At 40.4% G+C, this 14,080-nt stretch overlaps 1 protein-coding gene across 1 annotated transcript in view; it reads left to right on the plus strand.

Annotated features, from left to right (window-relative positions):
• LOC146482679 (dynein axonemal heavy chain 10-like) overlaps window positions 1-10,249 on the plus strand; it is a 65,426-nt gene extending 55,177 nt beyond the window's left edge. The window contains exons 54-64 of the mRNA XM_085106743.1: window positions 405-678; window positions 1,367-1,626; window positions 2,070-2,408; window positions 2,985-3,185; window positions 3,759-3,868; window positions 4,320-4,515; window positions 6,242-6,398; window positions 6,841-7,214; window positions 7,752-7,919; window positions 8,370-8,696; window positions 9,217-10,249. Of these exons, the coding sequence (XP_084962869.1) occupies window positions 405-678; window positions 1,367-1,626; window positions 2,070-2,408; window positions 2,985-3,185; window positions 3,759-3,868; window positions 4,320-4,515; window positions 6,242-6,398; window positions 6,841-7,214; window positions 7,752-7,919; window positions 8,370-8,696; window positions 9,217-9,363 (2,553 nt within the window). The 3' untranslated portion in view covers window positions 9,364-10,249. The remainder of the gene's footprint in view (window positions 1-404; window positions 679-1,366; window positions 1,627-2,069; window positions 2,409-2,984; window positions 3,186-3,758; window positions 3,869-4,319; window positions 4,516-6,241; window positions 6,399-6,840; window positions 7,215-7,751; window positions 7,920-8,369; window positions 8,697-9,216) is intronic.
• The last annotated feature ends 3,831 nt before the right edge of the window (window positions 10,250-14,080 follow it).

Genomic DNA, 14,080 nt, shown 5'->3' on the forward strand with positions numbered 1-14,080 from the left:
GAGGATATTTTTTCCAGTCTCGATAAAAAAAACACTGCTCAATGGCCTTCATTTGTTTTAGAGCATCAGAAAAAGTTATATACTTCTGATAGCATCATATAATGGTAATGCATTTATATACCGTATTTTCTATTCATATATATTCAAATGCGGTTTACATCAGCATATGTCCATTAGCGACCTCATCCTACCCACCCAACCCATGAAATCATGAAACAGCACAAAGACCAGACCAGCACACCGGGAACTCCATGCCCTACTCTTTGCGATTAGTGTCTGGGTTCTTTAACGTCCCACAATAAAGCAATAAAGCAGTGTCAAAGTAAAGTACTGATTATCGTGGTTCAGTGAAAGTGGACTTGACTTTAAACAGAACTGACTGTTGCATTCTGTTATTTTTTCAGGTCGGCGAAAAGCTGAAACTTGGCGCCAAAACTGCAGTGGACATCGACAAACTCCGCGATGGTTACAGGCCAGCGGCTAAGCTAGGAGCTGTTCTGTTCTTCGTGTTATCCGAGATGTCAGCGGTTAACTCTATGTACCAGTATTCTTTGGCGTCCTATCTTCAGCAGTTTGACTTGTCTCTGAGGAAAAGCTTGCCAGACTCCATTTTACCAAAGCGATTGAAGAACATCATGGACACTCTAACGATGAACGTGTACAACTACGCTTGTACTGGTAAGAGGAGAACTAGTCATATTAAAAACCATTATACACAGTACCACGGAGGAGTATAGCTTTCATTCATCTGCAGACTTAAAAAGTTGAACCACCTTGATCAGTATGATAAACAGCACCACAGGAAAGTACTGCTCAGTAGCTTTCATTTGAATGGTCATACTTTAGGATTTCATCTGCAGACTCAAAAGTTAGAACCACCTTGTACAACATTATAAACATCACCACAGTAAAGTACTGCTCAGTACCTTTCATTAAAATGGTCACACTTTAGGATTTCATCCACAGACTCAAAAGGTAGAAAGGGCTTTCAATTGAATAGTCACACTTCAGTATTTTATTTTCAGACTCAAAAGTAGCTTTCATTTTAGTAGTGATACTTTAGGATATCTTCCACAGAATCAAGAAGTAAGAACCAATCTTTAATGAAAAAGAAAGAAAAGAGCTGTTCGATAACTTACCTTTCAAAAACGAGATCTACCTCCTTGAGTAACATAAAAGACAGCACCAAGTAGGTTTCACTTGAATGGCCATACTTTTGGGTTTGGTCCACAGAAGCAAGGCGTCCTCCTTCCACTCATTGTACTAGTGACTATCGCTTTAGACAAACAAACAAACAACCTGGAGAACAACAAACAAACAAACGAATACTATTCTTGACAACCATGATTTTGTTATTGCTTTGTAGGTCTGTTTGAGCGACACAAGCTGCTGTTTTCTTTCCAAATGACCATCAAAATCTTGGAAGCAGACGGCAAATTGAACCCAGAGGAGCTGGATTTCTTCCTGAAAGGAAACATCTCTCTGGAGAAGAGTCCTCGCACCAAACCGTTCCCATGGTTACCAGATCAAGGCTGGGAGGATATACAGAGGCTAGTGACGGTCACTCCTGAGGCTTTCAATTCACTGTCTGATGACATTGAAAGAAACGGACAAGCTTGGAAAGAAGTATGACTGTTTAGAGTGTTTTTCAATTGAGTGTTGTAAAACCAAACCCCAAACTAATTTATCTGGCCAATCACAACAGATGTAAACAGCACAATCAGCCAATCAGAACTCGAAGCAAATACATGTAACCTGAGTCAAGCGCGGGAAACGCGTGCGGCCAATCACGATTGGTTTTGGTTTAGATTCGCAATGGTTGAGAAAGTGACGCGAACTTTGCCAACCAGTCATCGAGTCTAGTAAAGCAAAACCACGGTTTTGTGTTCATGAAAAGATCCCGTAAGAATTTTTCACCTTCAAAACGGAGGTCGAATTAAGGGCAATCCTTGTTTTGCTTTTATTGAAATATAATAATGTGGCTGTTTGTTGTCAATGTCTTATTAGATAATTAGTTTTAGCGGGGGCTTTGACTCTTTTAATTTTGACTAATGCTCATTTCCTTTCAGTGGAATGACCACGACTCTCCAGAATCCGCCCCCTTCCCTGGCAAATACGAGGAGAGCCTGACAGATTTCCAGCGGCTCTTGCTGCTACGTTGCTTTCGCGTGGACAGGGTGTATCTCGCCATCACAAACTTCGTAACCGGACGGATGAGCGAGAAGTACGTAACCCCACCTGTGATCAGCTTTGAGGCAATATTCGAGCAGTCCAACCCGTACTCGCCTATCATATTTATCCTCAGCCCGGGTTCCGATCCTGCCAGTGATCTCATGAAGCTGGCTGAGAGGTCTGGGTTTGGTGGCAACAGGTTGAAGTTTCTTGCCATGGGGCAGGGTCAAGAGAAGGTGATGGCTTTATTTTAAGTGTCTTTCATGCCTCAGTTCACTCTTTAAAATATCGATGCTAACCTCTGCTATTTGGATGATCCTAACTCACTCCTTATGTAGATGTATTTATTTGTATGTTTTTCTAAAATCTGTATCCTCTCTAAAGTTGAGTTGAGTTGAATAAATTATCTGATTATCTGATATCTTTCGATCACGAATGACAATCTTCCGTTTTTTACGTGAAATGATCGGGATTAATCGCCTGATAGTCGGTGATTTTCGGACGAGTTGGGAAGATCTGAGGTAAATGGAAATTGACTGAGCTCGTGACTTTCTATATTTACCTACCAGTAGTCAAGTGTCCTCTAGAGATTTTACAATGTTTTTACGCGAAGCAACAGTTTTTCTCTCATATTTAGTTTGTTAGAAAAAATAACTTTGAAAATCTACCTAACGTTTCTAAAAGCTACTTTTTGCGTTTAGTTTTCATCCCTTACCTTTTCACTTTTTGAACTCGAAACTTAGTCAAGGTTTTTTTCGTTTCCTTCTTAGTTCACAAAAAATTTAAACATTTTCTCGTTATTTCTTTTACAGTTGGCTTTGCAACTCCTTGAGACAGCAATAGCTAGAGGTCAGTGGCTGATGCTTCAAAACTGTCACTTACTGGTGAAGTGGTTGAGGGAACTTGAGAAGGTCCTGGAGAGGATCAGCAAACCGCACCCTGATTTTAGGCTCTGGCTCACCACAGACCCCACCCCTGAGTTCCCTATCGGGATCCTACAGAGGTCACTCAAGGTATGGTGTTTGTGTAAAGTAAAATTATAGTCCGATTGAGGAAGGCGTCAACACTAGAATTATATTTGGAATCTTACTGTGTTGAAACAGAAAAATGTGTGACGATTGCAAGCTATGCGGTTGTTATCCTTTTGGTTTGTTGTTTTTGTTGTCGTTTCTGGTGCTTTTATCTTCATTCTGATCTGTCGTAGTACAACATTTCAACGTCAAACGAAAGCTTCAAAGTGCAGTCAATATTGACTGAAAGAAAGAGATCATCATTGGTTCTTTAAATATTTCCTTTCTTTGTGAAACCCCATCCTGATCTCCCTTTTAAACTCCGCAAAATTATTGTTTTACCTGTTGATTCTTTTACGGTAGGTTGCTAGCAAATTAAGAAACGGTCGAGTTTGAGGTTAAACTGATCCCTTTAGCCATAGTGTCGAGGAGAGAATATTCCATGACAAGTTATCCAAGAAACAGAAATTAGTTTAAGTATATTTCCCATGTGTTATTGCTGCCATGTTTTGATTGTGGGGAGAGCAAGTTCTAAGTTATTAGTTATAATGTTGAGTATCATCCGTTCGTTTCCAGGTTGTTACTGAGCCACCAAACGGTCTGAAGCTGAACCTGCGCAGTACATACCACAAGATAACCAATCAGGCACTCTCAGATTGTCCTCACCAGTCCTTTTCGCCACTTGTGTACGTAAGACATTCTAACATTACGATAAGATTTTAAGAGATGTTGCTATGATACATCGGAGGCCTTGTATATGCACTTCTTTGAATCATAAGACGGTTTTCAATTAAGTGTCTGGTGTGAAACCAAAATCAAACTAATCACTCTAGCCAATCGCAACAAACACAAACAGCGCAATGAACCAATCAGAACTCAAAACAGACAATGGCGCGTTAAGCGCGGGAAAACACGCGCGAGCAAGTCACGATCACTTTTGGTGTGACTCGTATTTGGTTAAGAAAGTGGTGCGAGCGGTTTTAACCAATAACATGGCGTTCAAACACGACATTATTGTCAGCACTTGATTGAAAACCGCTCTAAGCTGCGGTTATCTGGCAATTTTCACTTCAAAGGATAAAAATCCATCTTTAATCTTAAACGCTGATACCATATTTCTACTCTTTTATCTGACAGGTACGTGTTAGCGTTCTTCCATGCTGTTGTACAGGAAAGAAGAAAATACGGCAAGATTGGCTGGAACATCGCTTATGACTTTAACGAGTCTGACTTCAGAGTGTGCATGACGCTACTCAACACTTACCTGACAAAATCACTGGAGAATACGGACAAAAGAATCCCTTGGGCGAGCTTGAAGTATCTCATAGGAGAGGTGAGGAGCGAATCAAGTAGAACGGCTTTTTTTTTTAGTGAAATCATAGTTTATTGAGGGACTGGTTATGAAACCTTGCCAGGAAAACAATGGTGCTGCAATTTATGTTGGAAGGGCTGCGACCGTGCACAATCCTTTGTTTTAACGTTCACACTAGTCACTTGAATTGAATATCTTAACAGGAACGCTTTGATTGGTCAGTTGCTCCGACACATTTCAAAATCTATTTTAGTTTGTACACGGTCAAGGCCAAAAATGGCAACAAAAACATTTAACAAAGAAGCTTGTCAGGCTTCATAACCGTTGCCTTTAATTATCTATGGTGAAATCAATATTTGGATAACGGTATTCTGGGTATTTGTTTGTTTGTTTGTTTGTTTGTTTGTTCGTTTCACCACACACGTTACAAAAAACAGCAAAATAAGAGTACAAAAATGTATTTTACAGAGAAAGTGGTAAAGAAGCCTCAGGAGAAACCATAAGGCTTATAGAATAAGGCTTTCTCATCACAGAGTTTTTACATATATTGTTTGAAGACTGTGAGACGGTTGATACAACTACAGTTGAAACGAATAGACAGCAAACGGTCAATAAACATTTGAGAAAAAAATAGCATGCAAGGTCAAAAGTAGAGATACAGATTTAGTACTTGCTGTAGATATATTGTTTCAGGCTAGATTTACAGGAGGAAAGAGATACTGAGTTACAAATGTCTTTGTCTAAAGAATTAAAGTACTTATGTCTTTGATAACACACAGAAAATTGTCTGGCGTTGGTTCTACAAAAGTGCAATTTAAAAGCATGAACAATTCTTGTGTTGTAGGAAAGAATTGGGTGGTATTTTGGGTGGCAAACAAAACGAAACAAACAATAGACTTTATTGAGAAAATAACGAAAAGGATCACACTAACCCGCAGGCAGCAGTTGCTATTCGCTATGGGTTAGTTATGTTTCACAGAAATAAAAAAAAAATTGTAAGTGTTCACTAAGCCCAAAGAGAAGGGAAAGAGAGATAATAGCACTTACTTGGGCCCAACATCTATGAGTTTATTTTACTGTTATTCAGACCATTTCCAAATCTGTATACCCGCTTTTAAACCACACCCTGTTCAAGCTGATTCAGGAATAATAAACTACTTCAAATGAAAATGGACAAAATCAACTTATTCTGGTTTTTTTTTTTTTTTTTTTTTTTTTTTTTTCTGTCCAAAACGGCTCAAAAATCATACTCTTGCGAGCGGTACACACCGGAGCCTTTCCACGGAATCAGTGTTGAAGTAGTTTTCCTGATATTGGCTGTAGGACAGGTCTGTTAGTTTTCGTCATGAAAGGTGTTATCCATACTTGTTTGAAATGATAGCTGTGTGGCTCAATCGGTAGGCAAACGATTACTAAGATATCGATTTTACAGGTCTCTCGCAAAGTCTAAATTTTTTTTTTTTGCTAGAGTGAAAGGACAAATTCCCGTTAGATGTTCAAAATATCTTCGGATACCATCAACTTTTTCTTCATAGCGAAATGCCTAGAAAAATTGCAAAGTGGTGACCGTAAACTCCCGCTATTTCCAGCACCCAAGAGAATAGAAGCTCGTTGAACAAAGCGTGAATTCAAGGTATCCGCTAGAAAATAACTGTAAACAGTATTCAAAGGGAACGAGTTTCTATTCCAGTTATCTCCTTGGCAACGCCAGGTTTAATTCTTCGTTAAATGTTCCTTTCTCCTTCAGGTGATGTACGGTGGTCGTGTGATCGATGATTTTGATCGTCGCGTGGTGAAGACTTACATGGACGAGTACATGGGAGACTTCATCTTTGACACCTTCCAGCCATTCCACTTCTACAACAACGAAGAGGTTGACTACTTCATCCCCAGACCTGAGAAAGGTGCGTATTTAGGGACTGGTCAAAAAGTATAGGGTGAGGTGGGTCGGAGCAGAGAGGGGGTGGGTCATCAGTTTTTGAACCCTTGGTAAGGAGTGGGTCGTTCAATTTTCAGCTACCCATGGGGGGTGCGTCATCTTATTTTAGAACAGGAATAGGCACACGTGTCTGCCAACCTGCAGGTGAGATTTCACTAGAAAAAAAAGCAGCATTCATGCTTTCTCTGGGAAGTATGCAGTAGATACATGTATCACCTTGCGTACCTTAACATGATGAAACAAGGCAGTTTGATATCGTGATGCGTCAACAGGAGGTTTATTTTATTGTGAATACGCAGAGCCCGGATTTTTTTCTCTTTGAAACGAATCCCAGAAAAGGCGCCAGCTCTCACAGGCTAAACCACGATACTTCAACTTTATTTTATTTTATTTTATTGTATTTTCAGGAGCTTCAGAAAGTAACCGAGACTTGTACACGGACACCATTGAAGCTCTACCCCTGTCCAACACCCCAGACGTGTTCGGGCTCCACCCCAACGCCGAGATCGGCTACTACACGCACTCAGCTAAGGACATGTGGAGTCACTTGGTTGAGCTACAGCCACAGACGGGTGGAGAGACTGGAGGAGTCAGCAGAGAGGAGTTTATAGGGAAGATAGCTACTGATATCCAGGGCAAGCTACCTCCCTTGTTTGATGTGGATAGAGTAAGGAAGAGCATTACGGAGATCACACCCACGTATGTGGTGCTACTACAGGAGCTGGATCGGTTTAATGTTCTCATCAGGAAGATGTCCACTTCGCTTATTAACCTGCAAAGGGTAAGTTGCCATAAAATCCTGGTAATAGCTTCCCCAACCCAGTTTATTATAAGCAGGGAGAAGGGTACAAGACCACATCCTCTTCCCATCTGCGCCATTATAAGTACGTTCCGGTGCCGAATTTCAACGAAATATTGGCTAATTATTGTTGGAACTGCTGATCCGTGTTTGCAGGATAAATAAACGTGATGGTGATGATGGTGGTGGTTTTCGCACTATTAAATAGTTAAATTCGTTAACACGTTTTCTGTACAGTTCTATAAAAAACAGTCTTTTTAACAGACTAAGTTTTATGCTCACTGATGTAGAACTCATAGTGTCTTATATGAAGTATTGAGTACAATCGAACCTCTTTCTTACGGACACCAAGGGGACAGGAATAAGTGTCCGTATTATAGAGGTGTCCGTTTTAGAGAAGTAGGCTTTATATGGATTTCGGTCTCTCAGGGACCAAGTAAACTGTCCGTATTATAGAGGTGTCCGTAAGGAGAGGTTCCACTGTATATGCTAACCTAACCCGATACTGTTTCTATCCAGGCCTTGGCCGGTGAAGTTGGAATGAGCAGTGAACTGGACGAAGTCGCGCGTGCGCTGTTTAACGGTCAGATTCCTAACATTTGGCGCAAACTGGCTCCTGCCACGCTCAAGTCTCTTGGCAACTGGATGGAACACTTCCTGAAACGATTAAACCAGTACAACAAATGGGTTAGTACTACTGAAGTCATGTTGATTTGCATCTGTCGATTGATTGTATTTTCGTTGGGGTGAAATACACAGAACATTTCAAGTATGAAATTAAACAGCGTGTCTCAAAAAACCGCTCTCGCACGCCTCAAATCAATGAAGAACAACGTCAGTGTTCTGTTGTGTTGTGTTGTACTTTCATTTAGGGTTTAAATTCCCTAAACATGGCGATTAGAAAAGTTGATTTGTTGACTGATAAAGCCATTCAGAACCACAGTCCATCAAAAAAAAACACGGGTTGATAAACGTATGGTTTCTCTTGGGAAAGTTAAAAAGTTTTCAAGGCATTCAACTACGAATTTACTCCTTTGTTGTGTTGTTGTTGTTTTTTTGGTTGTTGTTTTTCATTTTTTCTCTTGCCAAGGTTTTTGTCTTGTATTTCTCTTTAATACTTATTAACTTTGTCTGTAGGTAAATGAAGGGGAACCTGCAGTTATCTGGTTATCTGGACTACACATTCCGGAGTCTTACTTGACTGCCCTTGTGCAAGCTACGTGTCGTAAGAACGGCTGGCCATTGGATCGCTCCACTTTGTACACCACGGTCACTAAATACAGGACCGCAGAGGAGGTGACTGAGAGAGCGCATTCCGGCTGTTTTGTGAGTGGTCTATATCTGGAAGGCGCCTCGTGGGACCTGGAAACAGGGACTCTTAGAAGACCTAAGCCGAAGGTGCTTGTAGAGGAGCTTCCTATCCTGAAAGTGATCCCCATTGAAGCACATAGACTCAAACTACAGGTAACTTGTGACGAATTCACAGCATAAAACCAACACCACAAGGGTGTTCTGTTTAATAGCTGTCATTTGAATGTGCACTTCCAGACTCAAGTGTCAGAACCACCTTGTACAGCATAATAAACAGCACCACAGGAAAGTACTGCTCAGTAGCTTTCACTTGAATGGTCGCACTTTAGAATTTCATCGACAGACTCAAAACTTAGAATCACCTTGTACAGCTTACATATGTAATAAACAGCGCAACCGGAAAGTACTGGTCAATAGCTTTCATTTGAATGGTCACACTTTAGGATTTCATCCACAGACCAAAAGGTTAAAACAACCTTGTAAACTACAAACAGTACCACAGGAAAGTACTGCTCAGTGGCTTTCATTTGAATGGTCAAACTTTAGGATTTGATCCAGAGACTCAAGGGCTACAGCCACATTGTGTAGCACATTAAACGTGCATTATCACCGAACGCGTTACGTTGGTTTTACACTAACAATATAACACTCATCTCTCTCCTTTCCCTCGTAGAACACCTATCGTTCACCCGTCTACACGACCTCACAGCGCCGAAACGCCATGGGAGTGGGCTTGGTGTTTGAAGCGGACCTGGCAACTCATGAGCACATCTCTCACTGGGTCCTACAGGGTGTTTGCCTTACGCTCAACTCGGACTAAAACACTATTTGCTTGGCTCTCCTTCATCATCGTTCATTTTACAGTTCCACCTTGTCATCGCTGTTTACTTGTGACTTTACAAGGCGTGTTGTTTGAGAACTTTTTAATTGTTATTTGTACGTTGTAAATATTAATGCAAACAGCACGTCATGAAAGAACAAGTTGTAGCTTTATGTCTTCTTTTTGATATCATCCACCATTTTTCAGCTGGCACTAACTTGTACAGTATAATAAACAGGACCCCATGAAACTAAGTTCAATAGCTATGATAATGGTCACACCTAAGGATTCTTCCGCAGAGTCAAAAATCAGAATCACCTTGTGCAGTATAATAAACAGTACTTCTAGAATGTACTACTCAATAGCTTTCATTTGAATGGTCACACTTAAAGATATCATTCACAAACTCAAAACTTAAATCCATCTTGTAAAGCATAATAAACAGTACTACTGGAACTTACTTGCTCAGTAGCTTTCGTTTAAATGGTCACACTTTACGATTGAATCTACGTACTCAAAACTTAGAACTTCCTTGTACAGAGTTTCATCTTCAAACTTAGAAAATATTGCTTGAAATGTAAGCTTGACCCTGATTTGAAAGCCTCGTCACGCCTTTCCGTTGACCTTTGAACACGTTTACACATTTCGTATAAATTGAACCCTATAATTGTTTGCTCATGAACTTGAGTTAAAGAGCAAAAAAAAAATGTCTTCTTAGAGTAACAGTGTCGTGTGCATCCATACTCATTCATGTACGTGTATTATGAAACCATTAACGTATAAGTATATTTTTGTTTGGAAGTGTTTAAAAGTTGTTAAATATTTTAAAGTGTTTTCGCGTAATAAATAAAGTTCATTGAGCCTTTGAAAAAGGCACCAATCACAATCTTAGCCTCTTGTTGAATTTGCAAGTGTTCTTGAGTCTTATGTTTTTTTGTTTGTTTGTTTTTTCAAATTAAAGTGTGGATCACTGGATAGCCATGGATATCAGCCATTATTAAATTCTCAGCCTCGGATATTGCATTTCTAGCGTTCTGATTGGTTCTCTAAATCTCGGTCATCAGCTCAAATACCGTAGTTTGACCTTATATGGAAAACGAAAGCCCCAGGTGTCGCTAAGCTAAATTTTTTTTTCGGCGGGAAGCAAAAGTTTCTTCGGAAAAATGTAAAAAAAGGAAAAGAAAGAAATACCAAACAATGCCATCTCAAAATAATAACAATAAAAGCCACAAAGTTCACTATTTAAAGGTACGTATCTCTGACGTTTCCTTTAAAATCTTCAAAATTGCAAGATTTTACTTTTTTTTAGATCACATAACAACAACAATAACAACAGGTTACCTTCAAAAATTTCAGGATGGTTTGCAAATCCTGGCGGTAAGAGGTTAAAGCCAATCGAAGAAATTTCTCAGGACTGAAGAGCTTCATGTCTGTCTTTATGTTTTTACGAATTTACGAGGACTTGAGATGGTTCATCTATGAAATCCGTACGAGCGGCGGCCATAATGTTCGTTTCTGTCGCTCGGCACCACTCAGCAAAACATTTGCACTTATGTGCACAGCTCTTACGCTTCTCAAATAAGCTTGAAGTTTAAAAATTTGCACTGAATGCTTGTCTCGGTGAGGTTGTACCTCGTACACTTGGACTTGCCTGAAGTGTTTTAAATCGTCCGCGAGGAATTCAATTCAGCATGAAAAAAGCCGTCCTTGCCCTGATCTCTTCCTTCGCTCGGCATCACGCAGCAGAACATTTGCTCAAATGTGCACAACTATTACGCTTCTCGATGAGCTGGAACTTCAAAAGCACTTGAATGCTACTCTCAGAAAGGTTATAATTCGTACATTAAAACGTTTTTTGAATTTTAGATGTCCGACTGTGTCCGATTTTCTTCGCTTTCGATTTTTCATTCAACTCCGTTTGCAAAGTGCTTCGCGTGTCATGTGATCATTAGGTTTCGCGCGCTTTGGTCGGAGGTTGCCTCAGCATCCGGTCGAAAAAGAAATTTTTTCTTAAAATATAAAAATTCAGTAAACTTCAACAGCAATGTCCAAACGCGGAGAATTTAATAAAACAATTATTCCATTCGCGCTTGTTGGATATGAGATTGGTTATAGCCAACTCGGCGCTTCGCGCCTCGTTGGCTATTTACCATCTCATATCCAACGCGCGCTCATGGAATAATTTGTTAAATATCAAATGAAACGTGGGTCGGCGCCCGGTGAATGAGCGTTGTATCTAGTTGAACAGGGAAAGAGTGATTTCATAAATCTTTTAATATATCAACAATATCTTGTCAGTTTTCGAAAGTTTTACGAAGATTTCGAAAATGGCCAAAAGTGCCCTCGTAGCAAGCAAATAAGCTTCGACCATCTTACGGAAAACTCCGAAGTTTCCCGAATTTTCCAAAACTGTCGGACATTTCCGAGGAAGGCTATAGCCGATTTCAGATCATATCCCTGATTGACGAAGGGAACATGAACACAAAACTTAACGGGGTGAAAGTACCCTGTGTAAGAGAAAATTTGGCAACAGATAATGTAAAGGCTCAGAAACACAATACGAGAAAAATAAAGCGAATGTTTTAAGAAGGAAAATATTAATTTAGGTGTGAAAAGGAGGATTTTCAATCCGACTCATACTATGAATTATCAACAATGTTGAACACGTGCATGCCCAGTAAGTGACTTTTCCGGTGTCAGTGTATCCATGGCGATGGTTATTATTATTTGCTTCGCGCGTTTCCGTTCAAGCCGGTGACAGTGTGGCGAACGAACAGAGTTTTCAATCTCTCAGAGGCGAAAGGAGTAAGTGAAACTGTAAGACGAGGAAAAACGAGAAAATGGTCTGACGTAGAGGTCAATTGGTCTCGCGCCATTTTTTTTGGCAAATCAGTATGAGATTTTGGTCCCAGACCTTTTGAGTCCAAGTGTTGCATCGAACATGTTGCATACGTTTGGCCACCTCCTTCAACACTGTGCAACATCGTCCAACAATGTTGGATGATGTTGCAATCGTTTGGCCGGGTCTTGACATTATCGTCCACGGTCTTCCATACATTTAAAACCCCTTGTGTTTGCGGTATTTGCTGAATTCATATTATGAGACGGATCCCAGTCACATCAACTAAGCACGTTTTGTTAAACCAAGTTTAACAAAGTGAAACTCGATTGGCTCGATTTAAATTGGCCAGGATGTCCTTGGAGGTTAAGATTAGAAGAAACACTTTATTTTGTCCATCTCATTGGTTACCCTTTTGTCCATTCCTTAACGCCATTATGCCGTTTGGTGGCGGATCCAGACCTTCAGGTCGGTGGGGGGTGGGTTTGTGGGTTATGGTGGGGATGTTTAACTTGCTTCTCTTCGTCAAACGAAATATCTCGGCGCTTCGCCTACGGGGGGAGGGAACGGGGGGTGGTGGGGTCTTCGTCAAACGTAATATCTCGGCAGTTTGCCTACGGGCCTCGGTTTCGGCCGACAAAATAACAGGGGCACTCCCCCTACGGGGACCCAGGCCCCTCCCTTAGATCCCCTACTGCCGTTACTCTCTGTTATGCGTGTTTGAACGCACCCGCTGGTACTACATGATGTTGAACCACAAACATGTTTATGGCACAGCATAAGTTCCGTTGAATCGTATAAGTAGGATTGTTGTTGGATAGTTGCCGTGAAGGTCCTCGTTGTGTGAGCAGAATAACTTGAAACACATAAGAATACACCTGGTTTTTCTCGTCTAAACCACTCGGGTGCTCAACAAAAAAGGACAAGGAACTGATCTCCTTGTCAAATTACTCATTTTGAAGTATTGTTAAGTTGAGTACATCAGACAAGGAACAAGTGTTAACATGTTCCCCTGCTCTTCAACTCTACTATCAACTTTGACAGCTAAGCGCGCATGGCAAACTTCATTCAATGGTCTTTTTTAAATTTTTTTAATTAGTATTTCTCTCACCCTTTCTCCTTCCTGAATTTCTGGTCAACCTCAAAATGCTCATGAAATAAAGTGTTTCGGGGGAGGGGGGGGGGAGGTAGGGGAGACAAAGATCCGAGATCGGACAATAAAGAAGTGTGTTACACACAGAGTGCCTAAAGGGTATTGAATTTTTTTCGTTGTTGTTTCTGTCGTTCGAGTCTCTTCCTATATATTCCATTTTGTCTAAAATTCGTTTTCCAGTCTTTCAGCCACCCAAGTCGAGGCGCTTGGAACCTACCTGACTACTTTTTTCTAATTTGAAATGCAAATTTTCCACCTCACCTACACCACGCTACAAGGATGAGCAAAGACAATCAAGATGGCTTCCCGCAAATTTTCAACTTGTGCTGTCAATATGTACCACTGGCTGAAGAGACAAGCTTTTTGTATGTACTGTGATGTTCAAGAGATGACTGACAGCTGGGAGCTTTTCACCGGTGAATAACGAAAGATATTTGCTTCCACGGCGAACATTACTAACACATGTTGATACGGCAGAAATCAGGGCGACGGATTCATACTTTCATTTCTTCCCCACAAGGTAACTAACTTGTTATTATGTTAGAATTTATCTTCGAGATTCTTGAAGAAAATATTTTTGAGTTTGCAGCCGGTTTTTCAGTACAATTTAAATGTAATAGTAATAACGGATTCAAACAAGTAAACGTTTTTATTCAAATATTGATTTATTTAAAATTTTTGTATCACACGTACGTGTACATAAATATTAATTTTTGCTGGGGGTG

The sequence above is a fragment of the Pavona decussata genome, unplaced genomic scaffold (genome assembly GCF_977016875.1).
Source record: "Pavona decussata unplaced genomic scaffold, jaPavDecu1.1 SCAFFOLD_44, whole genome shotgun sequence".
Classification (NCBI taxonomy): domain Eukaryota; kingdom Metazoa; phylum Cnidaria; class Anthozoa; order Scleractinia; family Agariciidae; genus Pavona; species Pavona decussata.